Source organism: Amyelois transitella, chromosome 14 (assembly GCF_032362555.1).
Source record: "Amyelois transitella isolate CPQ chromosome 14, ilAmyTran1.1, whole genome shotgun sequence".
In the NCBI taxonomy this organism is placed as follows: domain Eukaryota; kingdom Metazoa; phylum Arthropoda; class Insecta; order Lepidoptera; family Pyralidae; genus Amyelois; species Amyelois transitella.
In genome coordinates, this window is record NC_083517.1 from 8161745 (window position 1) to 8180696 (window position 18952).

General features: G+C 36.6%; 3 protein-coding genes across 4 annotated transcripts in view; 1 reads left to right on the plus strand and 2 right to left on the minus strand.

Annotated features, from left to right (window-relative positions):
• Positions 1 to 75: 75 nt before the first annotated feature.
• On the minus strand, positions 76 to 4436 carry LOC106132389 (retinoblastoma-binding protein 5 homolog). The gene is made up of 11 exons (XM_013331785.2): positions 4291 to 4436; positions 4188 to 4213; positions 3909 to 4103; positions 3248 to 3454; positions 2937 to 3118; positions 2338 to 2457; positions 1830 to 2023; positions 1402 to 1577; positions 1091 to 1204; positions 473 to 593; positions 76 to 215 (listed from the first exon to the last, which is right to left on the minus strand). The coding sequence occupies exons 1-11, from the start codon at positions 4307 to 4309 to the stop codon at positions 139 to 141; spliced, it is 1431 nt and encodes a 476-aa protein (XP_013187239.1). The 5' UTR covers positions 4310 to 4436; the 3' UTR covers positions 76 to 138.
• A 1052-nt stretch (positions 4437 to 5488) lies between these two features.
• On the plus strand, positions 5489 to 11510 carry LOC106132297 (poly(ADP-ribose) glycohydrolase). 2 transcript variants are annotated; one of them, XM_013331662.2, is made up of 12 exons: positions 5489 to 5763; positions 5842 to 6140; positions 6366 to 6521; positions 6823 to 6932; positions 7180 to 7326; positions 7535 to 7617; positions 7996 to 8158; positions 8485 to 8615; positions 8883 to 9070; positions 9441 to 9684; positions 10383 to 10534; positions 11118 to 11510. In XM_013331662.2, exons 1-12 carry the CDS (start codon positions 5718 to 5720, stop codon positions 11475 to 11477), a joined length of 2079 nt encoding a protein of 692 aa, XP_013187116.2. In that variant the 5' UTR covers positions 5489 to 5717; the 3' UTR covers positions 11478 to 11510. The 2 variants fall into 2 exon arrangements, with proteins under 2 accessions (XP_013187116.2, XP_060803922.1); XM_060947939.1 differs by having other exon boundaries at positions 5867 to 6140.
• Positions 11511 to 11665: 155 nt separating this feature from the next.
• The window catches only part of LOC106132378 (CUGBP Elav-like family member 4), a 467880-nt gene continuing 460593 nt past the window's right edge, over positions 11666 to 18952 (minus strand). The window contains exon 12 of the mRNA XM_060947645.1: positions 11666 to 18388. The gene's annotated coding sequence lies outside the window, so the exon portion shown is untranslated. The remainder of the gene's footprint in view (positions 18389 to 18952) is intronic.

Genomic DNA, 18952 nt, shown 5'->3' on the forward strand with positions numbered 1-18952 from the left:
TACTTACAGTATACTCTGATACGAATTTTATTAAAAGATCGAAGTTATTTCTTTTGCAATATAAATGTTTTGTCCTACAAATCTTTGTTTCAATTTAACTAAGAAATCACAAACACATCTTTAAATAAAATTGATTTATTATTTTCGCGGTCTTCCAGCCACTTTCTTGCTGCCTGCTGCTTGCTTGTTTTTTCCGCCGAAAGACAACGGTTGTTCTGAAAAATAATAAATGATTCAAATAAATAACTTAAATATATAAAATGAAAACTACTTCTTACAGTTCTCAAATGCAATAATATTAATGACTACAACCGATATCTGTGGACCAGACATAGTCATTCCTTTTAGTCTAAAGCAAAGTCCAAGGACTTCAGAACCAAACAAGTAAAAGATATTTGAGGTCAAAATACTGAAGACTAAACTTTATCATTAATAGCTTTCTTTTAGGTAAAAATTAGTGAATGTGTCTTACCAGGCGGCGCTATTTTTAGAGGGATATCGTAGGTCTTGCATTTAGACCTCTTGGCCGCCGGCTCCAACTTCTCAGGCGTCTCGGTTGGTGTCACGGTTTCTTGCGTGGCAGCCCAGCCATCCTATCGCAATATAACACTCTTAGAGCTCTTAACATTAGCCTAATCAATCGATGAACATATGCGAAGTACAAGCGAAAAAAGTGGGTCTACTGGAAGAGATTTCTATTGAAATAAGTAGCACCTTTGTACTAGAAAGACTATTAAATGCTCCTGCATATAATTTTGTGTACATAAATAAATATGCTGGAAAATCCGTGACACCGCTCTGAAGACTGGCAAAGTAGGGTCTTATTCTATAGTAAACCAACAAGACTTAATCCTCGCCTTATTATGTAAATCCGTAAACCACGATGAGTAGTCAGGAACATCTAGGTTTATCTTAATTTTGTAATCTTTTACACCACCAGATGGTGCTCATGACTTTTTAAGCTTATGTTATTCCGATGTTTAAATAATATTTCTGTAAGTGTCATATAAATCCTTTCAGTAGTTTTTACGTGAAAGAACACACACATACTGGGACTCTAGTAAGGTCTTGAGGTAAATTGTAAGCATACCTCAGGGTCCTCAATTTCGGGCGCTATTGGCAGGAACGACAACACGTTCTCATCCTCTCCTTCCTCGTCGGAGCTGCAGAAAGCTGCCACTGGCTCGCACGTCGTCACGTCAACCTGTAATACAATATTGAGGCTTATATGGACTTTCAAATTTCATGTGTCTTTCTTTATGCACTATTATTATATATTCACTTCCCAATGAAGAATTAAAATTTCAGCTTCGTAATTTTAGTTTTGGCTATCAGCCTCATCATCAAAATTTATTATTATTATTTATTACTGCATCCAAGACTTCATAGCTGTAGAGGTACCTCGACTTCCTCATCGTCGTGGCTCTCCCCAGCCTGGTCTACGGAGCGGTCTTCATCTTCTACGTCAAACTCACTCTCTCTTTCCTCATATTCTACATTCTCGTCCAATTCCTTGAAATCTGGGGCGAAAGCTGACCAGTTCTCTACTTGGTTCTGGGCCCAGATGGACACTACACCTGTAAAACATGGGTTTATTAGTTGTTTGGAATGGCTTGATGGAAATAAGGATTCACGAAAAAAATTCATTCTAGTAGGTAAGAAAAAGGTCAGTATTGACATTTGATATAAATTATAATTCTAAACAACTTCTTTGAACTCACTTACCCAGGCACGTCATGAATTACTCATGCACGAAATTATGTGATATATGTTCACTTCAATTATTTAACAAGTTTGACATTATCCAAAGTAAAAGCACCGTAACATACCAGCACTTATACTAGCGATGATCGGCCTGATGGGATGCCAAACAACATCCAGCAACAGTTCACCCTTAGTCCCGTGCAGGATCTTCACAATGTTCCCGATGGACTTCTCCCAAATGTAGAGTGCATGCTGTCGAGCTGAGCCCGCGCAGATGTACTCCCCGTCACCAGAGAAACAACACTTCTTCCATGTTGTTCTAGAAATAGGGAGAAAATCTGCTAGCCATTCTATTTTGTGTATTTGAAAAAGTTAGATGCAAGACTTGTCTGTCAAAAGTCCTGATTCCATAAATAAACTTGGTTGGGAATTTTTATAATTTGGGCCATAAACCTAAACATTAATTCATCATCAAAACTGGGTGACCTTACGAAAGAACCTACCAAATGGAAGGAACTGTGGAAATGGTGTCTTAGCAATATTCTCTTGACGTGAATACACACACAATTTCTTGACTCAAAAAAAAAATTAAGGTCACTGGCAACATATTTAATTTTCATTTCGCATACTTACTTGTTCACAAGATCCTGTAGTTTCTGTATAGGTTCTGGTTCCCCATTGATACCGCATTTGAGAACTGTCTTTGTGTCATAAACTCTGATTACTCTGTCTGATGTATTTACTAGAAAACAACTGAAATTTATAATTGAAAAATATTAGTTATCATAAAAAAGTATGCTAATAAATGCTAAAAGTATAACAATGCTATTCCTCATGTCTACAATAGGAACTGAATCATTTTGAGTCAAGTGTAAAATATATAAGTATAAATCATCCAAAATAGCTGGTAAATATCTTCTTTATCCAGCTTAAATTGGCATTGATTGTAAAAGTTTTGTCACACTACCAGATAACATTTCATCAAGTTTTAACTAATTTGTCCCATATATATTGTTTAACCTGCACATTCAAGCAACTGGATGTGTAACCATGATTCAACATGGGTTAGGTTCATCAAATAAGAGTTACTAATTCTAAAAACTTAATTTATATAATCCAGAAACAAGGTCAAAAGAGGCACACCAGACTCGTCCAGAGAAGTGAGGATACAAGGAGGATGATCACACAAAGGGAAGACACTATCTGAGAAGTCTACTATAATAAATACTTACTCTCCTCTTCTGGCAAATTCAATACTTTTGATGCTTGTGGTGCTGGAAGTACCAACAGTTATTTTAAAACTAGCCTTTATTGTCAAAGTCTGAGAGTCCAAAATTAATATTTTGCCTTTGGCATTTCCTGTATAAACATGGTCTCCTCTGCGGTCAAATGAAGCTATTACATTTACATCACCCTGTAATAAGAAACACAATCAGTAAACTTTATCAAATTTATAGTGTTTGTATGTCACCGTAAGAAAAAAATAACATCACCATATTTTGCTTTGGGCATGATAAGAAAAATTATGATTTCAAATACTTACATCTTCATCAATTGGTAAAATTTTATGTTCTCCCTCATAGTCAACTAATAAAGCTGCGTGTCTAGTAGGACAGACTAGAAATCTTTTGTCTCGTCTTGGATCAAACTGGACCCGCAGTATAGGTGTAGGAAACCTGTATCGCTGTTCACATTCACCAGATAGAACATCCCAAATACACACATTGTGGTCTGTAGAGGCAGATAGAAGCTGGAATTAAAACAATTACCCATTCATACATAAAAAAATTTGAGAGAATAATTGATGCACAAATATATATATTATGGCAAGCAATCTGTCACTCTTTGAATCTCAATTCTACCATAAAGCCAAACAGCTGAACATGGCCTATCAGACTCTTTGGGACTGTGGGCGCTGTCTGCCCCGCAAGGTATATAGATGTGACTATATGAATGAATGAACATACATATATTTCTTTAACCATTTATTACACAGTAACTTAAATACAGTGACAAAATATAAAAAAATATATATTTTTTTTTATAATTCTTTTACTTTTTTAATTTGGTATCAGTTTGGCATCTGTGTTTTTGGGTTAAAAATACTGAAGCTTCAGTTTTATTAATTTGTAGTAAGAGTAAATTCTTAAACATAATGGACTTCAATTTGACATAAGAAAAGCAAATAGAAAAAGACACTTTACCTTTTTACAATTTCTAGACCAACTAAGACTGCAGACAGGATAAACATGAGCAGATATGGACTTAGCGATACCCCGAGTCAAGAAATCCCATATAAATACTCTGCCATCATTGCAGCCCACAGCCAGTAGCGTTCCACGTCTATTGAAGGCGCAAGTAGACGCCAAGGATATTGAGTCCAATGTTCCATCGAATTCCTTGTTTTAAAAGTATTATTATTTTAAAGTTGTACAGAAAAAAAATATATAAACAAAAAGTAAGCAATAACTACTTATATTTACCTCAGGATAGTTTTGACCGAAAGATTCTGAAAATGTAAACAAAAGTGTTTGAAATAAATGTAAACAAATTGCCATTGCATGTAGGAAACCACGAATTACTTACCAAGCAACTCTAAGTTCATTATAAATGTTCAGGATGAGAATTATAATATAAATTTATTTTACTTTCATTAAATTATTAATTTCCAATGAAATATAATTACTAATTACAAACGGCATCGAAACTTGATCGAAACCTGCAACAGTGAATTATTTTCACGGTCCGAAATATGTCAAATCAATGTCAAATGTCAAAAACTGAAGATAAAAAATTCAAATTCATTACATGAAGACAGAAGAAGTACAATATATATACATACAAACATACATATGATCACGTCTTTATCCCTTACGGGGTAGACAGAACCAACAGCCTTGAAAAGACTGATAGGCCACGTTCAGCTGTTTCGCCTTATAAATCTAACACAGTTTCTTTTGTTAATTGATTTCACAGATTTAACTTGAATTTTCTATTAGATTTCAATTTACACAGACATTAGAAATTCCATTAACAATTCTTCATTTACTCACTACATTTTATTTTTTATTGAATCCTTTGATGTTGTATCATAAAGTCCCGTTAAAGGGCGTAGTAAAATGCAACCACAGCTGTATTCTATCATTGTAAAGTTTACCAGTCATTCGCCACGAACAAACTTTATTAAACTTCTACAAATTAATTGTTTATGTAGATCCGATCAACGGTTCCAAGTTTCAACGGTTTGAAAGTTATCGCGTTACAAACAAACATACATACCAAAATGTTTTGAAATTGATGAAATTTTAAATATCAATTCTTGCACACAAGCTATATAAGCTTGCAGGAATGGATATTTTACTACTGCGATCCCAGAATGTAGTATGTATCTGTCAATAGATTTTTAAGTTCGTGGAGCAATAAAATTGGTTAATTTTAAATATGTGTGCGCGATGTCTAAGTTTGCTGCAAAAGATTAGTATTTTAGCATTTATTTGCAATTGCAATTTTGCGTATGCATGTAATATAATGCACCAGACGCTATGAAAATAAATGTCGAGCCGCATTGTCGTGTCGGATCTTAGAGTATCTTTGTATCTAATTACAAGTTAGAGCTAAAAACGAGGCTTTGATGTGTGCCACCATCCTTATTGCCTAGGCTTCGTGGCTTTTGTCCTTTGCTTTTGTCATGCTCATTTCAAAGTCAAAGTCCCTTTACGCTTTGCCCTTTACAGTTTCTATGGTCATTGATTGCGCCAAATGCTTGCTCCTCAATGTTGTCACTCAAATATCACATTGATATTTCAACTGTCCACGAAGTAACCAAATTACTAGGCACTATTTATTTAGTTTATGTCAGCTAAATGCTAACGGAGCATTTTGATTTGATAAAAACAGTACACATACTTCTAAACGTATTTAATTATTAGATAAATAAGCTTTTATAAAATATAAATATATACAGATGTTACCATGTTAGGAATTAGATATAAAAAAAGAATATAAATATTTTAATGAATTTATTTCGGAAATTCCCTTCGCGCTCTTCTGTAAAATTGCGTGAGTATACATATATTGCCTTTTATTGCCATTGAGGATTTTCTGTAAGTATATGATGTACATTACATTTGTTTTCAGTTATTTATGATACATTGATTCATAGTGCTAACATTATGGAGTCAAGCTCGTCTACAATGGCTTCAGAATCTTGGAGAGGCGTTCCGATTACAGAAATTTTGGGTGCACGGTCCCCTTGGACCACCCCAGAGTTCCCAATGGTGTCACCATCCTATAACCACTCTGTGCTTTATCATGTGCCCTGTAATGGTAGCATATCAACAGATAAACCTCCGATACCACAGAAAGGGCAAGAAAAATGGGACCATGATTTTGTGAGAATGCCTTTCTCGAATAAAAGTTTGTACCCAGTTATAGATGTAAGTACTCTTCCTATGAACGTTATTCTCTCATAAGCATACTAAAAGTCTTGACCTTCTGTCCATTTATACATTATAATAAAGGGACTGTAATGATTTATTTGGAAAGATACTTGGCTGTAGATGATGAAGTTTTAAACATGTAATACTAAAACTATAAATTGGTATATGATTTCCAGAAATATATTGGCACTAAACACACATTGATATACTTTTTCCTTGTAGCCAAATGGAGAGACCCATTTAAAGAGAAGATGGCCTTTGATTCAAGAGGCCCTTCAGAAGCCTATCCGTAACAGTCATGATTTGGGTGAAGCCATCTTGTCATACAACAGTAGAAATAGATGGACATTCCCAGCACTGCATAGACTGTTTGAAGATGTAAGTATTCATGTTGGTTAACTAAGTTTGCTTAAATTTATTAAAGTAATTTTAATGGCTTGCTGGTTTAAATATTTATTTTAACATTAAGTGGAAGAAAAAAGTATCATTGTTACTAACCTGCCAGACACCAAATTTTTGGTAATCTATTTAATCCAATTCACACTAATATTTAAAAGAAAAGAGTTTCGTATTTTTGTTTGCAAAAAAATAAACTTATAAAACTATTGAAACAATTTTTATGAGTTTGCTATAGAAACAGAAGAACTAGTATTATAATAAGTAATGTATGAATTTTTAGTATGTAGATGAGGAGGAATCACAGATGTTCTTTGATGTGATTCTGCCAGGAATAATAAAATTGGCCCTGGCATTACCAACATTGATCCAGTCACCCATACCATTGCTTAGGTAAGCTATTTATTTTATCAGTTTGTTACCAGATGAATGAACCTCAAATGTCTTTTTCTCATTATGGTTCTGGAAAATTATCTCTTCGATTTTACTTGCACTCCCAGAGAAACATGATATTTACAATTTATTAAATCCAATAATTTTGTTATTTTGTTCACTCATTCAAAAGTAACAAAAAGTTTTACAAATTATGTAAGGTTTTGAGGAATATGATATAAAAAATTTTTTGGGTGTTAATTTTCAGGCATCACAAGAATCATTCAATATCGTTATCACAGCAGCAGATTGCCAGCCTCCTGGCGAATGCATTTTTGTGCACATTCCCCAGACGAAACAGCTACAAGAAAGCTTCAAAGGAATACTATGGCTATCCAAATATAAATTTCAGTTCGTGAGTTTGTTCCTTAGTTGTAACTTATATTTATTAAAGTTTATTAGGGAAGGGAAAATAAGATAAAGACTTGTGTCAAAATATCAATTATTCTTTTTCTTGATTTTGTAAAAGGTGGTATTTATTTGCCCAGCCGTGGAGTGATAATATACTTATATATTGAGTATGAAAAATAAAACAAAATTGTATGATATTTAATATTTTTCAGGTTATATGAGGCAACACCAATAGATTCTGTCTTAGAGAAGTTGAAGTGCATTTGCCATTACTTCCGGAGAGTTTGTTCCAAAGGTGATACTCAAGATTTTATTTGATCTGATTATGTTTTTTACAGTAGTTATAACTATAAACCCACTACTATCAATGGTGCGTAACTTGCAACAAGGAATGTGGTATACAGTTTGTAAAATTTCCTTAATAAACTAATGAAAGTGGAAAATTTAATAAGTTTTTGAATTTATTGATTATATTTTGTAGACGAGTTTGTGGTTATTAATAAATTGTTCGCAGTAAAACCAAGACCTACATATTCTTAATATTACTTCGTTAATAATAAGGAAATATGCAGAGATCGTGGCAAGTGGACAGAGGTAGTCTCTGCCTACCCCTCCGGGAAAGAGGCGTGATTTTATGTATGTATGTAATAATACACTGGTGTTTGCAGTACAGTCCCTCTCGGCGTGATGACGTTCACGCGCCGCCACGTGCCGCAGGACAGGCGTCCGCGCTGGGCGGCGTCCGACCGCCAACTGGCCGCCGTGCCCATACACGTGGACAGCGCCACCGCTATTGAAGACGCTCACGGGTTAATTCAGCTCGACTTTGCTAACAAGTATGTTAACATTTGTACCTAACATTTTAAGGAGATGGAAGATATTGGTGGTGTGGAAGAAACAAGAGTGGGCTGAGGTGAAATCTTTGGTGATTTTGCTTTGAAGAAGAGGTTCCTTATACTCACACTAAACCTTATTACTGTATCAGTCTTTAAGTAACAGTTGTCAAAAGTAACTGTTTCAAATGTATTTTTTTTACATTTTGGTATCATGTATATGCTGTGTGCAGTGCAATGAAGTTGCGAGCGTTTATGAAGAGACTGAGAAATACAATGGAATTATATGTATATCGCAAATATAATTATAACTTCTGTGAATATTGCAGATATCTCGGTGGCGGCGTGTTGGGTCATGGTTGTGTACAAGAGGAGATCCGTTTCGTGATTTGTCCAGAGCTGATGATTTCCATGCTGTTCACTGAGATGCTACAGCCCGATGAAGCGTTGATAATGATTGGTGAGTATCCTTATAATTGTCTAGTTCCATATTTTCTGATGTAAATTTTAGACGATAAAGCTATACAAACATGTGAAGTAAAAATAACAAAGACAGACAAGACAGACAGAAAGGTAGAAAAGATGGACTGGGCGCTCCTATATACGACAACAAGGCCTTTTAACACAGTCGTACTAAAATGTTTGAACCTGTTAGTTCAATCACCATTCAAGTGAATATGGTAAAAACGAGTTTTCTGTTTCTCTTTAATCTGATATTCAATTGTAGGTTGCGAGCGTTATAGCAACTACTCCGGCTACGGCGACAGCTTCCAATTCTCGGGCGACCACCGAGACGAGACCCCCAGCGACTCCAGCGGCCGGCGGCGCTGCGCTGTGCTCGCTGTGGACGCCTTGCCTTTCAGGAGTCAGAGGGCGGAGTTCCAGCCGCAGATGATAACAAGAGAACTCGATAAGGTCAGCTTTATCTTATAATAGTTTTACTCTTAGTAGTAGCTTCTAATTAGCAGGAGGCTCAGAGAAGACCCCTTGCAACTCAAGACTGTAGACATTGTGACATTCAGCTGCCAGAACTGGACAAGGTCAGCTATGTCCTATTATAGTTATCAGTTAAAAAAAACTATGAGATCCCTTATAACATATGGTAAGGTTGGTGTTACAGCGCCATCTATGTAATGCGCTAATTGTAGGTTGCGAAAGAATGAAGCATCAGTTAGAAGTCAACTAGTGTGTTTACTCAGAAAAGCAGTCAAATATCTTAACAAATCTGCCACTAAAGCTCATACAGCTCTTCTCTATATTTCCTAATTCTGTACAATAATTTCAGGCGTGGGTAGGCGTTTCATTCGACACGGAACCAGATCCTACCTCGACTCAATACCCGGGTATAGCTACAGGGAACTGGGGCTGCGGCGCATTTGGCGGTACTCCTAGACTGAAAGCTCTCTTACAACTGATGGCGTGTGCGCAGGCGAGAAGACCAATGGCGTACTTCACTTTCGGGGATTTAGCCTTGAGGGATGATATAGTGGATGTGTATAATGTGTTGTCCAGGCATAATGTTACAGTCGGTAAGTTTTACACAAATAGGCAAAAGTTAGGTTAAAATTATAATTTTTATTTTATTCCTAATGTTTCTTTTTCGTCTGAAAGAAAATGCTGCATGTAGTGAAGCGGAAGTTGAGATCTGATTGTTGAGACATAATATAGTTGAGATTGTTGAAGCAGTGTGACAGCATGTCTCATGTATGCCCATCGGCCCAGCAGAGACGACTAAACAAACTGTATGCCCTGTAATACCTCTATGTCTGACATGAATAAATAATTTGTGAAAATTATAGAAAAAATAAAACATAAATGAAAGAGTTTTTATTTTTAGGCCATTTGTTATTAGCGCACGTGATGTATATCCAATATTCTATTTCACCTTCTTTTTGAGTTTAACTATTAATATCGAAATTTCGACCACTTTATACTAAATTCACAGATAAGAGAAAATCGTCATTCCAGGGATATCTTTTAAGGCGACTAAGGGCTTATAAAATTAGGATTCCTCTTGCAACCGATGGGCCAGACACCTGTCACTATTTGATTCTCAATTTCATCATTATACCATACAGCTGAACGTGGCCTTTCAGTCTTTTCGAGACTGTTGGCTCTGTCTACCCCACAAGTTGAAAAGACGTGATTATATTTATGTATGTACATCTATGTATCCGAACAAAAGTGGGCCATTGATCGTTTAACTTTCTATATTATTTCATTTTAGGAAAGCTGTTTGAATACATCGTGCAGTACACGCAGCCTTCTGAAGGAAAGCGTGTAGACTTGTACACGTATCTACCTCAATTGTTGCTAGAGTTGAATAGACCGCCCCCACAAACAAAACCAGAGTCGTGTTCCACTGAAATTATGGATACTGTAAGTTGTCAATTATACAGTAGTTATAGCTTGACTAGAAACTTAGCAGACCTGTCAACGAGGGCGCTAGTTTCGCGTTTCATAAAACAACATTGAATAGTATGTCATTTCAGTACCTAATAGTGTGGTGATTTGACAATAGTGCCCTGTTGTCAAATATGAACAGCCTTGTTTTAGAATTTTAAAAAAATACAATCCTACTGACCATTAAATATTGTTGAGTTGGAACTTTTTTTGTAATTATTGCCAGCATAATATTAAATTTACTTTTTAAGCCGAGATGGCGAGGTTTGCTATTTTTTGGTCAAGTTTTAGTTTTGTATGAACAAAGACATAGATCTAATTAGATACTGTCAGTTTATGCATCCTTTTTCAATTGAATTTAATGTCAAATATGTTAGCTTTTTGTGTAAAGTAACCAGTTTCTTGCATTGTCAGTTATTGACTTAAGCGAATGAATTTTTTTTTCTTTTGATAGTAAGTGTACACTTTACACCAATAAACATATTGAATTTGGCAAAAATATGTAATTTGATTTAATATGCTTACATTTATTTACATTATAACTATTGCTTCATTGCAGAGTTTGGAAGAACAGATGATAACGAGCTCCATAGAGAAAGATTTCTTGAACGACTCGCCCGATTTGTTTTCACAAGACGAGTTCCAACAAGTTGTAACAAAATCCGAACAAATTACAAATACCGCCCAATCAATGTCTAGTAAAGAGGCTGAGAAAACTTCTAAATCCTTGTTTGAAACTATGCAAGAATTAGACGAAGATAGTTCTAAATTGAATTTAAATAATTCCCGTAATGCAGTAAAAAGGGAATCAGTACGCGCCGAGGACGTATCTATGGATTGCACAGATTCACCCAAGCTTGTCAAAAAGAAAGCATGCAATCCGAAAATTACGGATTATTTTAACAAAAAATCTAGTTGATGAACTTTTGTGAATAAAGCTTGTTTTTATTTATTGCAATGTTTTCTTTCAAGAAATAGCTAAATTTACACTAAAAACACATTCTTACTTAAAATAAAAAAAAAGATGTAGGAAGGAATAGTACGAGGTATTTTTCAGGTTAAAAGAAACAACCACCTAATATAATTAAAATTATTTATTATCCTTCATCATATTTCTAGCATACTAAACGTAATAAGTGTATAAATAATTGAATAGTAATTTAGTTTTGAAATATTTCAGCAATTTACATATTAATAACTCGATAATAAGTTTAAACGTTCATTAACTAAATTAGACATGCAAAGTAGGCGAATTATTTATTGTATTAGTTCCATAATAATGTGTGGTCTACAAACGCAGTCCATCTTTGGCTAATTACAATCAGATTATTCTATTCAATAAATATAAATAAATAAAACTGAACAATTAACTAGCGACGTTCCAAAGTGACCGCATAACTCTCTTATTTTACAAATCTTTGGCGAACTATAACAATATACGAGAATAAACATTTCAATAGCTAGCTATCAAATGCACTGAAGTTAAACTCTGGTTGCTCATTGTACAGTGTACATGCCAAACAAATGACGCTAATCAATTTGTACCTTATCCTAGCTCATACAGTTTGCGGACATTACTTCAATTCGGATACTCGGCCGCCATTGCTGCCACGTCATCAGTACAAGTTACACGAGCTAACTATTGGGTGAAGCAAATTTCCGGTGGACCGAAAATATCTCATATTAACTTTTGCTAACTACGGACTAATTGTTTAAAGAGGATAAAATATTAACAAGTGCGCTACATCACACATGAGGTATTGGCGGACTTTAGTCCTCTGAAGTCAAATCCGTCGCTTGTGCCGTGCAAATCTATGACTCCGAACGTCGCCCTCGTATCCGATTGAGGAAATGGGGTTAGGAAGTTGAATCGCTATGATTGCCAAACTAAACTTTATTGTCATTTAAACCTATTTGAAATAAACATGGAATATGATATCTTTATAAACGAGCCAGTTTGTCAATCATAGTTGTATTAATATTAGCGTGCAGAGTTAGTCTGCAAGTTCAATATAATATCATAACTTAATCTTTATACATTGTAACTTGTGCCAAACGCATATGCTGCGTAGGACGCCTAGAAACAAAACGCAACGTGAAGAAGTCGCGATAACATACAGTAGGTCAATGGACGATCATTACAAGCGTATATCACAGACGCCGCGCGGCGTCCCTTTGCTACACTGTCGCCCTTTGTTCCGAATCATTCGATTCGCTAAACGTATCTATCCTTATTCAAAATCTGCAATTAAAAATCGATACGAATAATTCCGAATAAAGGTGCCATTTGTATAGGTTGTATTCTTAAACTATTCCAATATAAGTTATCCAGAACAATGTGTACTAGGTTGCAGTTCCTTGCTGGGTCGCGCTATTGTTTTCAAAGTGGCTTGGACGACTGGCCGGGCCGAGGTTTCTAGCCCTATCTATATGAAACTTGTTAAGAACATCGCGACTAATTGCTATTCTAACTCCAGTCCGAAGCTCTCATGTCGTAAATATCAAGATTTACTATCTGATTGAAACGAGAATAGAATTTGCAGCGTATCTACTATGAACACTACGGACTTGCATCTCTTCAGTGCTGGGACACAATATGAAAGGTTAATAAAACCATCATATTGATACAATCACATTTTTTTATCTGTTGGTAAATATTTTATGAGCTTACGATCCTATTCTCATTTCATACAGACACACGCGCCCCCAACACGCGCCCCTCCAAGTTGAGTACACCTATGTCGCCCATCGTAATATTAGCCTTACGTTATAAAATTCGGGCTGTTTATCTAAAACGGTTAATGATTATGATTTTCACTTAGCATTAACAGCGACACCCTGTCACCCGCCCGAGACTCTCGGGGCAAAAGGCTAGTAAGCTCCTAAAGATATGACGTCACATTATGTATGTACATCGAGTATGGAACTAATTTATACATCCAACCGGATGACGTCTATGGGTCACATTTGACTAAGACACTGTAAGTACTAGAAATTTCTGTTTCTACGACAGAATCATACTGTCTCCAAAGCGTCCAAAACTATTGCAAACATAATCGAGTTACGAGTTAATAAGCAGTTGTTTAGAGATCTGTACGGACGGCGCGAATTTCCAAATCTCCATTGGAGTTACACTTCTAACTTATCAGTGGTCGCAATGTTAGTACAACGGTCAACAATCGTTTGCAGAACTACTTGTTATGAGTTAATTCATATACTTTCAATAACTCGCCTTACTTTAACTTTATAACTCCTAACTTAACCAAACGGTTATACCATTCATAACTCGTTCTACAATCCTATACCAATAAATTATCTCATTAAATCTTATTCTAGGGAATAACTATGAATGAAATAAGACAATATTCTGGATAACTTATCAAAAACTGTGATACAGCAAACGTATGTACGTATAACATTGTCGGAATATCTTTAAAATATATCTATATAAGTAATGAAGGTAGTTACATAGTTGCAGACAATAATTCTGTAGGATCTTCTCTTGCGGGCGATTTTCAGAATAGAAAATCGACAAATATTCATCTAAACGAATGTTTACATTATCAATAAAGTAGTTAAGATTCATACCGAGGTGTATACATAGAGAATTAAATAGATAAAAGTGTGCTTGAAGCTAAACTATGCTAAGCGATAGAAAAAATAAATAACAGAAAGAGATATGACTAGACGTTTTGTTTCATTACTAAGACCTACGATTCAATAAAAGCACTATGCGCCTCTCTCCATATTTTTATTATATAAATAGATATAATATGATTAGTTATTCCGAATCCTAGGTTTTGTTTTTTTGATTAAAATATTGGCATTCATCTTACTGACTAGTATCGAACGGTGATACGTGGCGAGTACTCGAGTAGTTGCGCGTGCGCAGCCGCGACCACCATTCGACGATGAGACTACCTATTTGTCTAAATAACGATTCGCCTTCGACCAAAACTTTACAAACGATTCAAACGTCCTTGAGTGCGTGGAAAATGTTACGTCTACGCGAGCGCTACGACCAATTGAAAATGCGAACGATATAAATATTTTTATAAAATTTTAGAAGTTAAATAGTTCATAGAAATTCGATTTCGTAATACTAATGTTGCCGATCAGTGTTCGCCAGTGACGGCATGGAGACCTCACATTGCTCTTCAGCACAAGCAGTTTGGATATGAATTAACAACTTCCAGGATTCTATTGTAACAAACAGAGGTATTTTTAAAATTTTAAATGAGTGTCAGTTCCTGTACGGAAAAGCATTTGGAAATTGTATCTTGAAGCTGTCTGCTCGCCCTGAAGAGCTACAGCGACAGTCGTAGTCACTGATATAATACATGTAATGACAAGTGAATGAGGATACTTCAGTAATACAAAGTCGCTAATTTGAAATGGAAGTGCTCGCAGGTGCGCTTCAACAAAAACAGCAAAGCGTGAGTCAGTTACCGTCGCAGATGGACAGGATGAAGTGAGGATGAGTCGGTTACGCTACCATAGTACGAGAAGTATAAAAAGTCGCGACAGACTATTAGTGGACCCGGAAGAGAGGCGACGCGAGAGTCGCCTGCGGGCGTACGATCGAGCCGTAGTCTAATCAGAGATTCGGCAAAATCTGCCTACATGAAAAATATTTAGATACATTTAAATAATTGCAAAGCATACCCTGTATCCTAGAATCACTTTTATGGGCGATTGTTTTTTTTTTTACATTCAGAGAGGACTCATTAATATCTATTTAAACGTTCGCGATTACAAACGTTCGCGTCACCGCAATATATCTTTAGGGAATTTAATTTTAATCAGTATAAAGATATAAGTACATAATATTATTAAGGCCCGGGCGCGGTCCCACCGTCCGCCGCGCCCGGGCGTTTAATTCTACGTTACCCACGACGTGATATTATCGATAATCGATATACTAAGTATACGTGTTTCGGTTTTGGCATCGATTTATCTGTAACCTAACTAGCACGCGGCGCGGTCGCCGCCGCTCCGCTGCACTCCCCGCTCCCGCTCGACCGAGCGCGGCGCACAATGCAAAACACACTCCTGCGATGCTGACGAGGGTTATGTGGACTTTGATCTATGTAACCGGAGTGAGAAGTTTGCAATACCACGTTTTCATTGATAGAGGTGCCAATGTTCACGTGTTTCAATTCCCGTTCCATACTAACTGTCCCTGTACAGTAATGCATCATGAGGCCGGCTCTACAGTCGGTTAACGAAACGAGACCACTTCGACGAATTATCTAAACTGTAACATAACATAAACGAATAAATAAAAAATGCTTCAACACAAAAACGACTCTAAAACAATTAAAAAGCGTAACGATATTGCACAGTTGTGAGTTTAAAGGAAATACTAGACTAAACGACAACTTTTGTGTATCGTATAATGCACTCAGCCTACTCATAAATCAAACGCCTAAAACTAGAATACTTTATTAATATAATATAATTATATTTGTGTAAATATAAAATTCTATGTCTTGTGGTGAGTGTAATATTTGACTAGAGGCGGGCGGCGTGCGTCCGGCGGCCGGTCTCCGGACCGGCGCTCAGACGCGACCGCGCGGGGGAGCGGGCGCGCCCGGGCCGGCCGGGGCGGCGAGGCGACACCACGCTCTACTTGTTACCATTGCTCTGAGGTTACAAATTTAAATTGACTCAAATCGAGTCGCAATTAAGTTATATCTTATTATCTATCATTATTTCTAAGATGACCCTTGAAGTTTGTGTTATATATTTGTGCAAGGAAAGTTTAACTCGAAGGATCTATTTAGATACTCAGTTTATGTTACCTGATGAAAAGCGCAATACTGTGAACCATCCACCATGGGTCATAAGTATAGGATATTGACGGTAACTCATAAAGCGTGGTTTGGTTTTTTCAATCCGATGTCGGATGTTGAATTGTGCGATTTATCCGTGTCAGGTTATATGTTTAGAGTATGGCAAAAGCAAATAAGTAGGAGGTTGAAGCGAAGGAAGAAGAGGCCGCCCTGGCCCGCCCGGCGGGGCCCGCGTCGCCCGCCATCAACACTACTCCGGCGCACCGGGTGAATACCCGCCCGCGCGCACACTATATATCTAAGGTATCTCATTGTTATTTTATATTTATATTGGTACTTTTTGATTATGAATCTATTTTTGTCTGTATAGAAATTACACTAGTTTTGTATTCAGATCGCGTTTAAGCACTGTTGCCTCCCCGGGCGCGGTTTGCCACATTTATTGTATTTAATACCTTATCACGAATAAATAGTTTATAATATGAATAGACACACACACACGAATGCACAAAATAAATTTGGGGAAGCACGCTCTTGAGAATTGACTTCGCGTTGCAGCGAGAGCTGCGCCCGCGCCGACACGTCAGCTTTTGAAATTGAATCAGGTGAGATTTTAAGTTTTTGTAAAATATGTGATATTTCCTGAAACTTTCTAGTTTTTGTATAAAAATAGTGTTTTTTTTTTCTTTGTATAGAACAACTTCAGAAAGTATCGCAAATTTTGATTATTGAATTTTGTACTTTACTTTGTCAATTTATAGACGTTAGTTTCTTAGATATTCATATACTATTTGTACAAAACTGACAATAAGTTAAATCTTTGGGATCGCTTAACGTTATTCCAATTTGTAAGAACGACTTGACGCGGCGGCGCGGGCACAAAGAGCGCAACATATATGCAATAGAGACGAACGGCCTGTACAGTCCATTATGTTGATATTATACATTTTATATCACAGCCCATTTGGAATTTACAACACATAATAACACGTTCTTTCGAAACGAAGGCCAAGTATTCGGTCTTGTTGAAGTGCACTTTGATTTGTACACAGCGTTAAATACAAACATTTAATTTGGACAACATCCTTCACTAACATGTAGTTTGTGAGGTGCCGGGCGTACCAGGCAGAGAGGCTGCGGGCGGCGTGTGCTAGTAGCGGGTATCGTAGGTGTCGGCGGCGGAGCTTCGATTGAGGCGGGAATCCGGCCCACTCGCAACACAAACATCTACGTCATCTAGTCTGAATTCAGACAGCAAAGGCTGGATCTCGCCTCATTCAAACATTAGGATCCAAGGATTACACTAACAAGGCAGCTTGTTACGGGAGTCGGAGGCGGCTGCCGTGTGGTACACCCCAGCTTACAATACAGACACACACATAATAGAATATAACAAAATATAGGACATATTTATATTCTCAAATTTCCATAGTGATCTATACCGAGCACTTATATTAGTGTATCAGTAGCCGCGGGAGCCAACAGTGCCCGAGGCGAGGCGCCAGCGCGCGCCCGGACGCCGCCGCGCCGGCGCGAGCGCACACGGACGCTACAATTTGTTGCAATATACAATAATTAAAATACATTCTTTCTTACATTTTCAACTTACTTAATAAATTCAGTTTGGCTTAGTTCAAGCAAATAACTAGTATAATAAATTTATGTTAAAGTTTCAGTTAAACGTTAAGTACTTAGAAGTAGAAGTATGATTACGAATGACAAAATTTTTAATAACGTGTCATTTTAATAATAATAATAATTTAATCAAAGTTAATAAATTGTATATATAATAATATAATAGAGTAATTTAATGATTAATCGATAATGATAAGAATGAAGCATTCCTACGCGCTGATTTTTAAAATTACTTTAACTAATTTAGTATACTCGCCGAGTGGGCTTGCATAATTCTTTAGGTAAGTATGTATGGTAATGATATTTACTATACAATAAATGTGTAAATTCCTTAGAATGGTTGATAATGCGCGATCACGCGCGTCGCTGGCTGGTGGTAATAGGATACACCGACCACCATCTGAAAAAAAAGTGTGCGTTTTGGGAAAAAGAATGTTACTTCTCAAGAAATAAAGATTTTCTTTCAAAACACAAAACCACATTATTTAGGCAAATGCCAGACATTAAACATCATAGTTCTATTAGGCCATCTTAAAATCTGTGGGTACTAGACAACGAGCTAAAAAATTAAAACCTTTTTCTTATTCGATTGGATTTTAACTATCTCAATTTCAATTGTGTATCTAAGTCATCCAGCTGCACGTGGTCTTCGTGCCTTTTCTAGACAGTTGGCTCTGTGAACTCTGAAAAGCATAAAGTCGTCTTAACTAAAAGACGTGGTTCCCGGCACCAATACAATAAAGAACAGGACCACTCCATCTCTTTCACATGGATGTCGTAAAAGGCGACTAAGGGATAGGCTTATAAAATTGCGATCCTTTTTTTAGGCGATGGGCTAGCAACCTGTCACTATTTGGATCTCAATTCCATTATTAAGCCGAGCAGCTGAACGTGGCCATTCAGTTTTTTCGAGACTATTGGCTCCGTCTACCCCGTAAGGGATATGGACGTGACTATATGTATG

Bases quoted from the DNA above. Each gene is read 5' to 3' on its own strand.
- LOC106132389 (XM_013331785.2), bottom strand. The intron at 1,205-1,401 runs GTACCTCTACAG...ATTGTATTACAG, and splicing joins ACGACGATGAGGAAGTCGAG to GTTGACGTGACGACGTGCGA. The intron at 216-472 runs GTAAGACACATT...ATTATTTTTCAG, and splicing joins TCTAAAAATAGCGCCGCCTG to AACAACCGTTGTCTTTCGGC.
- LOC106132297 (XM_013331662.2), top strand. From the start codon at position 5,718: ATGAATTTATTTCGGAAATTCCCTTCGCGCTCTTCTGTAAAATTGC. The intron at 8,159-8,484 runs GTATGTTAACAT...TGAATATTGCAG, and splicing joins CAGCTCGACTTTGCTAACAA to ATATCTCGGTGGCGGCGTGT. The intron at 8,616-8,882 runs GTGAGTATCCTT...ATTCAATTGTAG, and splicing joins TGAAGCGTTGATAATGATTG to GTTGCGAGCGTTATAGCAAC.